We start from the raw sequence: 15,000 nt of genomic DNA on the forward strand, positions 1-15,000 counted from the left end.
GAGTGTGAGTGTGAGTGTGAGTGTGAGTGTGAGTGTGAGTGTGAGTGTGAGTGTGAGTGTGAGTGTGAGTGTGAGTGTGAGTGTGAGAGTGAGAGTGAGAGTGTGAGTGTGAGTGAGATGTATATAATATAGATAGATAGATAGATATAAACATACAGATATAGATATGAACATATATAGATATATATAGATATAAATATAGATATATATATAGATATATTTAGATATATATAGATAAACAAATGGATAAAGATAGAGCAATAGATGAATGCATAGATAGATAGATGTAGATAGACAGATGGATAGACACTCTTATAGATGAATACACAGATAGATATAATTGATAGATGGAGAGAGTTAGATGGATATATAGAAACAGATAGATATTAAAATACAGATAGAGATTATCATACAAAGACATAAATAAAGTTATTGAGAGAGATAAAATAGATAGGTAGATAGATGGATATTGTTAGATATAGAAATAGAGATAAAGATATAGATATGTGTATATATATATATATTTTTTTTTCTTTTTTTAGAATCCAGGATGTGTGCCTTGTGTTTTCACTAATTCTGCTCTTCCTGGCCCTGTTTTCAACAACGCTCTCTCAGGTTGGTTCTATGGATATTTTTAGTGATACTGTTTTTATTGTATTTTTTAACATTTTACTTATAATAAGTAAAATCAACAATGGTAGTTTTAACCTGTTTTTCTTTTTCAAAAGGATCTATATTGGTAAGTTGTAATAGCAAAGATAAAGTGAAAAGAGAAATTAATCAGATGCCTTCCTCCTGACAGGCTGGCCTTATTGGAGAACTCTTTCAAAAGTTTCGCTGGTGTATTATAGCAGCTGTACTGTATCTTGGCCTTTCTTTGGGTTTCCACTCATGGTCTCTCAAGCAGCAATGGGAGGAACCTGGGAAATACATCTGGGCTCATGGAATGGTTGCTCTCTTCACACTTCAGCGAGTCGGTGGGTAATTATACTTGTCGTGTATTATATAACGTAACCGTATTATAAAATATTGAAATATTAGTTATCACTCTTGTTGTAACTTATCCTTCATACTGTTGAGAAAGCCTATCAGTAAGATCTTTACTTTTATTTTATTCAATTTCTTTCTCTACAGCTGGTGGAATCCATTATTACCTCTACAAGAGAACAATCTTACAGCTATCTGATAAGAACTTTTATGCTCAGTTACCAGTTGGTGACAGTAAATAAATATAATTTGAATCTCTTCTTTCTCAAAGAAGGAATATTTATATATTTTTTTCCGGATTACAAAATATTGTGTTAATGTGCACATACATGATACATGATAGGTAGCTAGATAGATATATAGATATATTATACCATATACAGAGGCAAATCATAATGTTTAATATATATTGGTAATGTTAAATATCCACCAGTATAGATAATATTAGCATACTATGTATGTAGTGCATTTAGTACATATGGGTACATATGTATGAGGCAGCTGAGGAAGCATGGATCTCTACTAGTAAAGCTCTGTTGGAAATAGTCCGTCCACACTAATGTTTATTAAATAATAGTTTCTTAATACAATATGATAAAATGTATGCAGAGAAATAAAATGTGTTAGCACTGTCTACAAAAATATATACATGTTCAATAAAATATATCTTGTCTAAGAAATGCACTTTTCCTCTCCCTTTTTACTTTTTTTCTCCTGCATTTCAATTGTCTTTGATTATGACTTGATTCGTCCAATACAACAGACAACAACTATTATACTGGGGATCCATAAACCATGCCAAGTTTTTTATATTCATAGTTGGCATTGCACATCGTTAACCCCTTGGATCGTTGGACCCTCTGTCATGAAAAATTTTGGCTTGTGGGTAGGGTGACATGAACATGCCGTCATAGAAAAATTTAGCTAATGGCTGGGATGACAGGAACATGCTGTCCTAAGAATTTTGTCTGAAGGGAAGTTTAATAGTTAATGTTTGAAACAAACAAATATGATAGATATCAAAGGACATATAGCACTATGGTAAATTATTGTTGCAAAAAGGGTAAATATGAGGATAAAATGTGTTAGATGTCAAAGGTTATAGTGTTATATTATAGTATGATTGGGGAAAGGGAAAGATGGGGTGCAAATGAAGTATATTGGAGATGAGTAAAAGAAAGGGTTTGAGACATAGGACAATTGGATGAAATGGGTAAGCTACATTGTTCGAGGAAAATTGGTAAAAAAGTTATTATGAAACAACGGGTAATATTGTTAGAGAAGTATAAGAAGAATCCAATGACTGAGATAAGGGGACTGGGGAGGGTGGTGAAGTATCAGGAAGAATATGGGGAGTGGAGGGATCCGGAGGAGGAAACTGTTGCAACAGAAGGGATTCATGTGAGTATCCAGGTGAGTGAGGTAAGGATAATGGGGAAAGAAGAAGGAATGGTGCACATGGAAAAGGAGAGGAAGGGGTGTGTTGGGGAAGGGGAACTTGAGGGGGAGGAGAATGGATATCTGCAAATAATTTGAGTAGAGGGAATAGGAACAGGGATTGGAGGGTGGATGAGGGAGCAGAATATTCTCTTGGATCATGTCTATGAATTTGAATTCACAAGTTTCAAGAGAGGAGTTAGGTGGGGAGGTCTGAAAAACAAATGTTCCTTTGTGAGGAGAAGCATCATAGTTATTTGAGGAGTAGAGGAAGAGGAGGGTGCTTGTGTTTGTGCTTGTGGTAGGCGAAGAGTGGAACATTTAGGTTGTCAGGTGCAACAGGTAAAGTGAGGTGGGTTAGGTATTTGAAAATTGGTAGAGATTGGAGTATCTGGATTTAGACGAAAAGGAATTTGACTGAAGGAGAGGGGGAGTACAGGTAGGATGATTCAGGGTAGATACTGAGACATCTTGAGATGGGAGGGGAGCATAGCAAAGGACAGTTTTGGAATAGACAGAGAGAGAAAAACCTCACCGTTGTGCTTCCTGTCTGGCCTCAGATAGAGTGAGGCCTTATCTGAGAACTGCTTCCTTAGATTCGAGCTTATAGACAGGGCAGCTCCTATAAAATACATCATGGGAGCCAACACAACTGACACATGTACTTGACTGAGCAGGGTAATTTGAGTGGTCATGACAAGAATGGGCAGATAGAGGGCAATGGTCCTTGGAGTGAGTGTTTGGCTGGGTGGCCAAAACACCTACATTTCTGACATTGATGACAGTCTTTACTGTCAGACAGGGCAGACACTCCATCAATATAATCTTCATGGGGATCATGACTACAGAAGATAATCTGGCTTTTGAGAGGAATAGTGTAGCACAGTACTGCCATAATCATAATCAACATGGCAGGCAAGAAGGTAATTTTCATAGCATGACCAGTTCTTGTCATAGATACGACAATCGGTTGGGGAGACAGAAACAGTTCCAGTACAAATATTAAGAGGAGTGAGGTTTGGCAGGAATGAGTTTGCCAGTGAGGTCAGTCAGGGTAGATAGTGCACAAGCCATTGTTGGAAGAGAAGGGTATTGTCAGAGTAAGGGGCAATAGCCAGAATCACAAAGAATCGATCCCACCTGGCTGGGCCAAAGAGAGTACTCAAAGGTTGGGAGGAAAATGGGGTGGTGTGGGGAGAGGTAGTACTGTGAGGAGGACAATAAAAATGAATAGTAGTAATGTGGGGGAAGGGGTGGACACTGAAGAAGACTGTGCAATAGGAGATGGAGTGGAGAATGTTGGGAGAGAGGAGTGGTTGCTTTTTTGAGGTTGACTAATGACCTGGGTGGGTGGTTCGGAATGGATATTGTCGTCAATAAACATCGATGAGGGAGTATTAGTATCAGTGGTCGGGGCTGTGGTTGTGGTCAAAATCAAATTTAGATAGGCTACTTAATGAAGGGGTACACCTTAAAGGCCTTAATAAAGGTAAAAAATCTTCATTATTAGCCATAGTGAACCTGAAATATGTGGGGAAAAGGCCTACACCTCAGGGTCCCCAGAAGAGATAAGGGCTAGGCGATTAACCAAGGGTATACTGTGCCCATGGTTCCTGGAGACCGTTCATGACTGACACAAAGCCACCCTTTCATCCCTTCAGCATGGCTCTCACATCTTAGGTAGTGGAGAGAAGGGGATAAAGAAGAGAAGGAAAAGGAAAGGGGGAGAAAAAAAGACCATGCAAAATTAGTTGAGGTGAGGGCGGAGGCCCAATGTAGGGGTAATCCTCTAGCTTGGGCCTCAGTCTCTCCCTATGACAATAATGAGCAAGGGCGGGGCTGAAGGGAGGGGTCAGAGGAATGGCTTGCCAGAAGTGCACAAAGCATTTGGAGGGTGACTAGATTCAGTGGGCATTTAGGAAGGGATCTTGCATTATTTCCATCAGTAAACACAATGACTGGAAGAGTGCCAGCTCCAGAGAGGGTATTACTTCCATGTCCAGGATCCTATTTCAGCTTGTGACCGATGGAGTAGGGTGTATTACAGAAAACTAAATATTTAAAAAAGAATTAAAATAAAATGACAAAAATGACATGTTACATATAATCATTGTTATTGTACTGAGTTATGGACTTGTTTGAGAGATAATATGGAATCTGTACAAAGAAACCAGCCTTTTACCACTTGGATACAACATATGAAATGACAAATATAGACAATGGAAAATGGCATAAAAAAATGCTTATCCAGAAAGAGATAATAACATTGCAAAAGTGAGGTAAACAGTCTTTACACCACTTAAGGAAGCCTAATGCCTGGATCCAATGGGTTAATAAAGAAGAATTAAAGGGATAACTCACAACTTACCTGATGGACATTTGATGAATAAAAACTTATGTCTTGACGTGTAAGCTTATGATGATAAGAACCAAAGAACTGTCTTGCAGTGTATCCAATTCAGTTTTCTACTTAATATTTCTCTCTGATTTATCTGTTCTTTCTTAGTCATTTTTTGTGATGTTCATTATTCCTTTGTTCTGTTTCTCTCTCTTGTATTATAATAATTAATCTTAAATTTTTTGCTTGCTCTTCAACATACCTTGATTTAGTAGGATATATCAGAATAAATGCAAACTAGGGAGATTTACAGAATTTTTTTGATTTTATCAGTTGATATAAGAGTTCAATATATAAGATACTGAGTAGTCTTTCTCACAGTTAATAATTATATATTTTCACCGCTATTGAGGAATTAAAAATGGACAGTTCTTTGTACTGCTGTACAGCTAGAACCACTCTTGACATAACAAATACTAATTATTAATATTCCTTTTAACAACAAGATTTTACACCATCTCGTTTAATTTGAAATGGAAGGAATACATAGGATATTATCAAATAACAGCACTTTAGGTCTGCTTATATAAAAAAACAATCAGAGAGAGGCCCATGCCTCTCACATTCAACATGCTCTAGAAAGCAGAAAATTTATGTTCAGTATATCAGTGTGCAAAACATTATTTAATCATTGCCTGTACTCAATTGCATTACCTAATTTCCTTATGATGCTTATGACAGTTTTTTTTATGTTTAAAGATAACTGCTCTTGTAATATAATCCAGAGTAATGCAAATGATAAACAGTTGAAGCAAATAAATGTGCTATACATCTAAGGTCCTATAGCACTATGATAAAGTATTGTGGTGAAATGGGTATATGAGTTAATAATAAGTATGAGGTGTGTTACATGCAAACGCTAATGATGTAAATTGGACATTATTAAAGGAAAGGGTTAAGAGTATAGGGCGACAGGATGGAATGAGGTGTAGTTGTTATTGGGGAAACTAGAGTAAAATTGCTTTAAGGAAAAACTGGTAAAAGAGCTGTTATGAAATAATCAGTGGCTAATACTGGTAGAGATGGCTGATAGAGAAGTAGCAGGAGAATAGTCAGGGGGATGAGATAAGGGACCTGGAGAAGTAGGTGACGTATCAGGAAGAGCATCAGGAGGGGATGAATCCAGAGAGGGACACTGTTGTGCCAGAAGGTATTCACGTGAATATCCTGGTGGGAGAGATAAGGACAACAGAGAACGAAAAGAGAATGGTGTACATGGAGAAACTAAGGATGGAGATTGTTGGGAAAGATTAGGAGGAAGAGGGATAGGGGGAACTTGCAGGGGAGGAGGATGGATATTGACAAATAATTTGAATGTAGAGGGACTAGGAATAGAGAGATTGGAGGGTGGATGAGGAACATTTTCCTGGGTCATGTCTATGATTTTTTGGATGTCTCCAAGAATTTATGGAGGGTATTTGGGTAGTGGAAGTCTGAGAAACAAAGGATCTCTTGTGAGGAGGAGAAGAGGGGATAGATGTTCGAGGAGCAAAGGAAAAGGAGGGTGTAGGAGAGGATGTGGAAGGCAAAGATGGAGTAGAACATTTAGGTTGTCTGGTACGACACAGAAAGTGAGGGGGAGGGAAAGTAGGTATTGGAGTGGTAGACACTGGGGTATCTGGATTTAGAATGGAAAAGGGATTTTACAGGGGGATAGGGAGAGTAGTGGTAGGATGGTTCAGGGTAGAGGGAAAAGATTACTGGGGGAGATGCAGGAACATCTTGTGGAGATTGTGTGTGTGTAGTGGGGGGGGGGTGCAGGGTGAAGGACTGTTTTGGAATAGGTAGAGAGAGAAAAACCTCATTGTTGTGCTTCCTGTCTAGCCACAGAGTGAGGCCTAGTTTGAATCTGAGAACTGCTACCTCACATTCGAGCTTATAGGCAAGGCAGCTTCTATAAAATACATTATGGGAGTCACCACAGCTGGCACATGTATGTGACTGAGCTTGGCAATCTGAATGGTCATGACTAGATAGGGCACATAGAGGGCAGCAGGCTATGGAGCGACAGTGTTTGGCTGGATGGCCAAAATGCCAATATTTCTGACACTGACGGGGAAGGGGGTCAATATGGTTAGACATGGTAGGACAATCCACCAACATAAACTTCATGGGGAGGTCATGTCTACAGAAGTTAATCTTGGCAATATTGACATAGGACTCACGCTGGCCTCTGGGAGGAATAGTGTAACAGTGTACTGCGACTGCATCATAATCAGCAAGGCAGGTAAGTAGGTCACTTTCAAAATCTGACCTTGTTCTTGTCATATAAGGGACAATCAGTCAGGGGGATAGAAACTGTTTCAGTACAAGTATTAAGAGAGACATGAGGTTCGACAGGAAGAGAGACATGAGGTTTGGCAGGAATAGGTTTGCCAGTAAGGTCAGTTAGGGTAGATTGTGCACGAGCATGGTATTCTGATGTAACTGAACGACTGGAGCAGCCACAAAATGTAACTTTGCCTACTTTTTGGAGACATTGTTGAAAGAGAAGGGTATTCTCAGAATAGGGGGCCGTGGGGGAATCACAAAGAATCGATCCCACTTGGCTGGTCAAAAGAGAGTACTCAAGAGATTTGCAGAGACAGAGGCAGAGAAGGACAAGGGTGGGAGGAAGATGATGTGGTGCAGAGAGTAGTACTGTGGGGGGGGAGGACACTAAGGATGAAGAGTAGCAATAAGGGAAGAACACTGTGCAATAGGAGATGGAAAAGAAAATGTTGGGAGAGAAGAAGGGGTGCACTTCAGAAGTTGAGTAATAACCTGGGTGGGTGGTCCAGAATGAATAGAGTTGTCAGTACACGTCGAGGAGGGGGTATTACCATCAGTGGTTGGAGCTGTGGTCAAAGGAGGGGCAGGGGTCAGAAAACCACCAAAATCGAAATCAGATACTTAATGAAGGGGTATGCCTTAATGCCCCAATTAAGGGTAAAGAATCTTCATTATTGGCCTTGGTAAGCTGAATAAAATGGGGAAAAGAGACAGTCTACCCCTTAGAGTCCCCATCAGGGCTAGGTAATTAACCACATTCAGCCAGGGATGGCATATGTACATGCCATGTCAACTACGTGTTTAATTTAGTAATTGTTTATACACATAGGTGGCTCCAAAATTAGTTTGCCACCCTTGAGCCAATTGCAGGAACTAACTGTCTCTCCTGTTTACATTTATCCTTGACTTTCAATATTTCCTGGTAATTATAATTGCGGTTTGTAATGTCAGTAACAATATTGTAATTATGATGTTTATAATAAAAATAACTGTATCAATATTGATACCTTTAATAAAAAAAAACTTTTTTTCCTGCAAACACAAGGAAAGGTGAAATCAGGTGGTCATAAGGTCTTCTAATTGACTCCTCTGTGGCTATGCACTGGCAGAGACATCTCTGTGTAGAGACTGTTGACAGAACAGTACTACAGTCAACAAAAAATTTTCCCAACGACATTGGGTTAACCAAGGGAATACCCTGCCCATGGCTCCCAGAGGCTGTTATTGACTGACATACAGCCTTCCATCCTTTCAACACGGCTCTCACACCTTAGGAATGGGACAGAAGGAGTTGAATAAGATATGGAAGAGGAGAGGAAAAGAAAAGGCCAAGCATATTTAGTTGAGGCGAAGGCTGAAGTCCAAGGTAAGGGCAATCCCTACACTGGTCTCCAGTCTCCGTCTCAAAAGTCCCCCCACAACAACGAGCAAGGATTGCAAAGTTTAAGCAACTGTGAACTTGTTATATAGTATAATGCTTACAAATATACTTATCCTCTGAATATTCCAAGCTAAATTTACTCTGGATTTTAGAGAACCAAGCAGACTTACTACAAAGTTTTATACATTTCCAATTCTTTTTTTTTTCTTTTTTTTTTTACTATTGAATGACTAAGCAAAAGAGGGGGATTCATTTAGATTTAAAAGGTCATATCAAACAAAAGTGGCTGTCTGTTGTGTTTATTTCTTGCACATATGGTAGACTGCTTTAGACAATCAGGTACATGGTTGTGCTGGAGTAGTCTGTGTGACTACCAGCAATGGGTTGTGCTGCAGTGGTATGTGTGCCCCTCTGCAATCGACAGTGCAAGGGACATCCACACACCCACCAGCAACTGGTTGTGCTGGAGTTGAGCAGTCATCCTAAAATGAGCCTTCACTACATCCTTATCTCTCTCTCCCTTTCCTTAAAAAACTCATTGGCCTTCATATCTTCATATATACTCTCTAGAACCATCAAAGTGAAAGTCTGTAGAATGACTGCTGGACCATTGGTGATTACATGTTACTGGAGTATTGAACTTGAGAAGCATTGCTGTTTATAATTTATGATTTTATTTACAAATGCTGTATGTATAAAAAATTACAAAAATGTCAATGCTAGCTACGACTAACCAATCTCCCTGAATCACTGACCAAAGCAAAATTTGGTTCAGAATCTTCAGATCTTGGCCAGGTGATTGCTGTAGCATGCTGAAGACAAGAAAATGCTTGTCATATTAGTTTTGATCTACAATACTTGGCATACATTACAAGTATTAAATCTATCAACTCAATGACACTCAAATGAGACAAAAGTCCAATAGCCAATTAATTAACAACCTAATTTCAGAATTGCTCCTACTGTTATTCAGTGGTAAACCCATAAATGCAATATTAAGATTCAAATAAATGCAATTTTACAACTAAATCTTTAAATAATAATAATAAAAAAGAGAAGATAGCAAACATACAATCACAATTTACACATTAGTTCTACACTCTCTTTAAAAAGGCAAAATATATTGATTTTTAGATAATTTTCAAAGCACCTCTTTGCTACTATTATTTTCCACCTGTGACCTGGCTACCCTTGCTTGTTCTTAGCACTTGCTTGCTATAACTCAACTTTCAAGGACAAAATCCTCATCTAGGGATCCAGGTTAAGTCACTGTCAAATCCTTTCCTGGTTTCCGCACTTAGCAGTCCAGTTATTACCAAGTTTGAAACCTTGCAAACTATGCCAGTGGACTGAATGCCACTAGAATTCGAAAATCTAAGAGGACTGAGACTGGAGAGCCAAACTTTGGTTTTGTGTTTTTTAAGACATTCTTATAAGAGTATTAAGCTAATTAGTCTTTGCATACAATTAAATAAATACTGACTTACTGAAATATTTTGTGCTGGAGTACTATTCAAAATGAGAGAAAAAGATGAATAAAATTAAATAAACCCCTTTCTTCATTTCTTTGTGAATAGAAACATGTTTAACCCCTAAACTGCAAATAGCAAGATGAACATCAACCCTAACAGAGGTAACAAAGAGGAGAAATTAAAATAACTGATTCATGATTTTCAAAGTATGGTTCTTCTCAAAATGCAGAGAATATTTTTTTAAATGCCAACAAATAACTAAGGAAAAACATTTCAGAGTAATCTTTGTTTCCCATTAGACTGCTGGAAAAGAGAAAATAGGTATTTATATGGCAAAATGTTTTAAAGCTAAACAAAGGGGAGGTAGCAGAAAGGATGACGGGCGACTCCAAAAGACGCATAAACTCAAGCCAAAACATTCCCAATATGCGCCACATTTAAAAGTCAATCTCTCTCACTAGAAGTTCCTTAAAAGGCTGCCAAAGAGAGCTCTCATGAAGCATGTTGCAGTTTAAGGGTTAAATTTTTATATTTTTACATAAAAGACTAATTATTACAACAATCAGATATCTGAACAATACTCATGAATGACATTATAATTAAAACCTTGTTGTTTGCAGTTCATTACATAAAAAAAATTATATATATATATAATATAATATATATATATATTTATATAAAAATAAATACGTATATATATATACATATATATATATATAAATACGTATATATATATATATATATATATATATATATATATATATATATATATATATATATATATATATATAAATACGTACATATATATATATATATATATATATATATATATATATATATATATATATATATATATATATATAAATACGTATATATATATAAATACATATATATATATAAATATATATATATATATATAAATACGTATATATATATATATATATATATATATATATATATATATATATATATATATATATATATATAAATACGTATATATATATATATATATATATATATATATATATATATATATATATATATATATATATATATAAATATAAATATATATATAAATATATATATATATATATATATATATATATATATGTATATATATATGAATATATATATTTATATAAATATATATATAAATATATATATATATATATATATATATATATATATATATATATATATATATAAATATATATACATATATATATATATATATATATATATATATATATATATATATATATATATATATATATATATAAATATATATATTCATATATATATACATATATATATACATATATATATACATATATATATACACATATATATATATGTATTATATATAATTTATGTCACTTCCAGCATTGTGCCTCTTCATAAAGTCAAGTTAAGACTAAATAAAAATCCTCACAAACAAAATGTCAAAATGTTTATCAATTACTCCACTTTTACTATAATTCTCATACCCGTCATCTTCTAAACACAATGGTGATTTTATGTTCAACTGATTCTCTGTAACTCAAGACAAAACAGTAACACCTGAATTTCATTATTGCTTGATTTCAATAACTCAAACATATTATTTAATTGACGCAAAGCATATATAATTTCACTGAATATATTGTCAAAAATATGTTTAAGAAATCTTATATAATCATTCTTCAGTTACAAAAACTCTTACAATTAGAATTAAATTTATGCTAATGATTCAGTCAAATTCCTAGATATTAGAAAAAGACAATCTTATGTGCACTTTACAGAATAACATTAATAACATATATGAAGAGGAGGAGTGGTAGTAATAGGTTGTAGAGGAGTTGTACTAACAGGAGGAGAAGAATGAAGGAGGAGGAACAGCAGCAGGATAGGAGGGGAGGCACAATGGGAGATTAGAGAGGAAACACACAAAGTGGTGGTGGTAGTGGAAAGCAAATGATCAAGAATAGGATTACAGTTGAAGAAAGAGAGAAAACGTAAACAGCATTTTTTTCTTTTACAAAGTATCCATCTAAATAGAGAGAAAGAATGAAAAAAAAAATTGTCATTACAAAGTGCGCATAAAACTGTGGAAAAATGACATCTAAGATCTCTTCTCTTCACTGCTATGACATCCAACTGATAGATTACCTATCTTTTAAATAAAAAAAATAACAATAAATAAAAAATCTATACTGTAATCAGTGTTTGCTTGAATTACAAAAATATTTTCATGGAATTGTGGTAACTGCAGAAAACATTTCCTACAAGAGGGGGTCCAAAGGCATGGGCAAACAGGGGAAATTGGCAATATCATTGATTTTCCATTTAAACAATTCCTTCCTTTTCTTTCAAATGGTCAAAGCAAGAACTATATACTTCAATTACTCATGTGTCTGCAAATACACAGTTGGACAAAAAATATATATATATATTTTTTGAGTTCTAAGAATTACATTTCTTATTTTAATCAATTTCGTATTTCAAGCACTTCCTACCATTTTCTGACTACTTATCTAACCATTACACTTCTACTACAAGCTGCCAGCTCTTAAACTAAAACTGTCACTTCATGCCAAAATGTTCACCAATTATAGCAACAAAGGCACCTGACACTGAATGAACCACTGAGAGGGCCTACAGCTGATGACATAATCTAAAGCAAATCTACAGGTTTTCCTTCCTACAGAAAAGAAAACGGAACCCTTCCTCCTCTTCGATTCTCAGCAGATGCATCAACACGCCAAAACCTGGAACATGGTTCTTTGGTTTACAATGAATTTTCCCGGTTCTAGATCATTTTGTTTCGTGAAAACTTCCAGCTCTGCAGGAAAGTGAATATGAATGGCAGGTTGTGGTGCCTACAATGGTCCTGGCAAGTGATAAAGAAGGAACAATCAAAGTTTAAAATTAATAAAAAGTATTTGTACAGAACCCTGGTGGAATAACACAATTGCTAAAGGCATGCACAATGGTACTACTTAACCTTCAAGTCTTCCTTGGTCTCAACCTACAGTAAATAATCAGTCAATGGTTCTCTCCCAAGAACTAAAATGTCTCTTAAAAGAAACCAGATGCAAGTATAAAAATATAAATAATATTTATATCTCTCCTTTGCCTCACACATAGCCTCTAATTAATGGCAACTCTTCCATCCAGCACATCTTATCATTACTTGAGCCAACCTCCTATTCCTCGTAGTGAGCAAGTTCTATTCTTGGATGCTACTTCTATAACTTAAATACTATTTAAGTTTTTTTGTCATTCATTACTATTTAAGAAACAAAAGAATTCCTTATAATACTTTGTGCTAAAATTGGGAAATAACTTGTCACCATGAGGAGGAGCATAACAAATAACAACACACAAAATCACTGTTGATACAAACACCATAAAAGACTATGGTAATCCACCTTATGAAACAGCATAGTCACCCTGTATGCCACAATTACCAGCAGTGGGAAATACTGACACTTTGTGCTGACCAATCAACCTTCCAGCAACAAGTTTACTCTTCTGGCTATCTTTACAATATTTTAAAACATAACATCACTAGCACATTGTAATACTGGATCCCATGACTCAGTCAGTTGTACAACCAATAATAACACTGCAACACTGAGCAATGTAGCACAATTCAAGAACCACTTAACTGTAACAATGAATCAGATAACAGGAAAATTGATTCATTATGGACACATGACAAAGACTTATTAAAAGAGTGTATTAAAATCTTTTATAACTGTCTGCCATGCTTACAATCTTAATCTTTTTTTCTTAAAGAAACAAAATAAGTAAACATAATATCTGACTATTTCAAATACACATTAATACCAATCTATACACTATTTGTAGTGCACTAGAGACAGTAGCACAAGGGGTAATAGTATATCAATCATCTTCCTTTAAGCTTCAAAGATGAAATGACCAAGCTGCACAAAGGCCAATAAATTAAAATGAAGAAAACTTTATAAATTTAACAATTCTTAAAGGTCTGACTATAAAAGATTGTGGATTTCATGCATGTTTATTGCAAATCATGTTACTTCCCTTTCAATTTTGACAACTATACTTTCATTTTGCATCATTTTGAAAAGACTTAAATTTCTATACAAAATGGGATATAACAGACATTACCAAACCTTAAATCTATCCAAAATCAAGCATGTCTGCCATAACAGTTCTTCTAAACAGCTGCATTTTGGAATTTTGTGCATTTTCCAGCAGGGAGGGGGGAATCTTACCAACAAAACTGCAATTAAAATATAATTTTTGGGGGAAAAATAAACGAAATGCTATATACTCTTAATATTAACACCAGATCTGATTAACTGAGATATTACAATAATATCTTAATAATTCAGATATTACAATTTGATTCTATGGTATACACATGGTCAAGCATAGAACATGCAGCTGGATGTCAGAAACTTGTGTGCAGTTGGATAATTTGGTCTACTAAGCCCGGGGATAAGAGAGGGAGGGCCCCTTACAAAAATTACAATAAAGCATGACAGGATGGCAGAATACCTTGTGTGACTGGAAAGATTTTATATTAATGGTATTTGAAGTAATCAGTAACATATGTTCACCTAGCCATCAGTCCTATATTTTCAACATAAAAATTCCACTTTTCTGGCAATACTAATAACTATAATAATAATAATAATAATAATAATAATAATAATAATAATAATAATAATAATAACAATAACACATGGTAATATCTATATTCATAATCGTAGTAATGATAATAATAATGATAATAATAAAAAAATACATAGACATATTTAGAAATAGGGGGGGGGGGGAGGGAAGAACAATACTGAAGCAAATTTACTTGAACTACATTGTATTCCATTTTTCTTCCTCTTCAAATTCATTTCATTTTAATCATAAAAAATAACACAATGTATCAGTATAACAAATTTTCCAAATCCACGGACATCAGATCATTGATTCAAGTTACTGTTTTACAATAGGGTAAATATTGTCAAAATCACCTCTGTCACAACCCTTAGTGTGAAAGCAGCATTGAAAAACCGAGGTAGGTGTGC

The 15,000-nt window shown here is 35.2% G+C and overlaps 1 protein-coding gene across 4 annotated transcripts in view; it reads left to right on the forward strand.

Moving 5' to 3' along the window:
* The window catches only part of LOC113810985 (transmembrane protein 138), a 12,559-nt gene extending 10,892 nt beyond the window's left edge, over positions 1-1,667 (forward strand). For all 4 annotated transcript variants that reach the window (XM_027362665.2, XM_070143241.1, XM_027362674.2 and 1 more), the window contains 3 exons: positions 543-615; positions 803-977; positions 1,135-1,667. In XM_027362665.2, the coding sequence (XP_027218466.2) occupies positions 543-615; positions 803-977; positions 1,135-1,229 (343 nt within the window). In that variant the 3' untranslated portion in view covers positions 1,230-1,667. The remainder of the gene's footprint in view (positions 1-542; positions 616-802; positions 978-1,134) is intronic.
* Positions 1,668-15,000: the final 13,333 nt, after the last annotated feature.

Source organism: Penaeus vannamei, chromosome 30, assembly GCF_042767895.1.
Source record: "Penaeus vannamei isolate JL-2024 chromosome 30, ASM4276789v1, whole genome shotgun sequence".
NCBI lineage: Eukaryota > Metazoa > Arthropoda > Malacostraca > Decapoda > Penaeidae > Penaeus > Penaeus vannamei.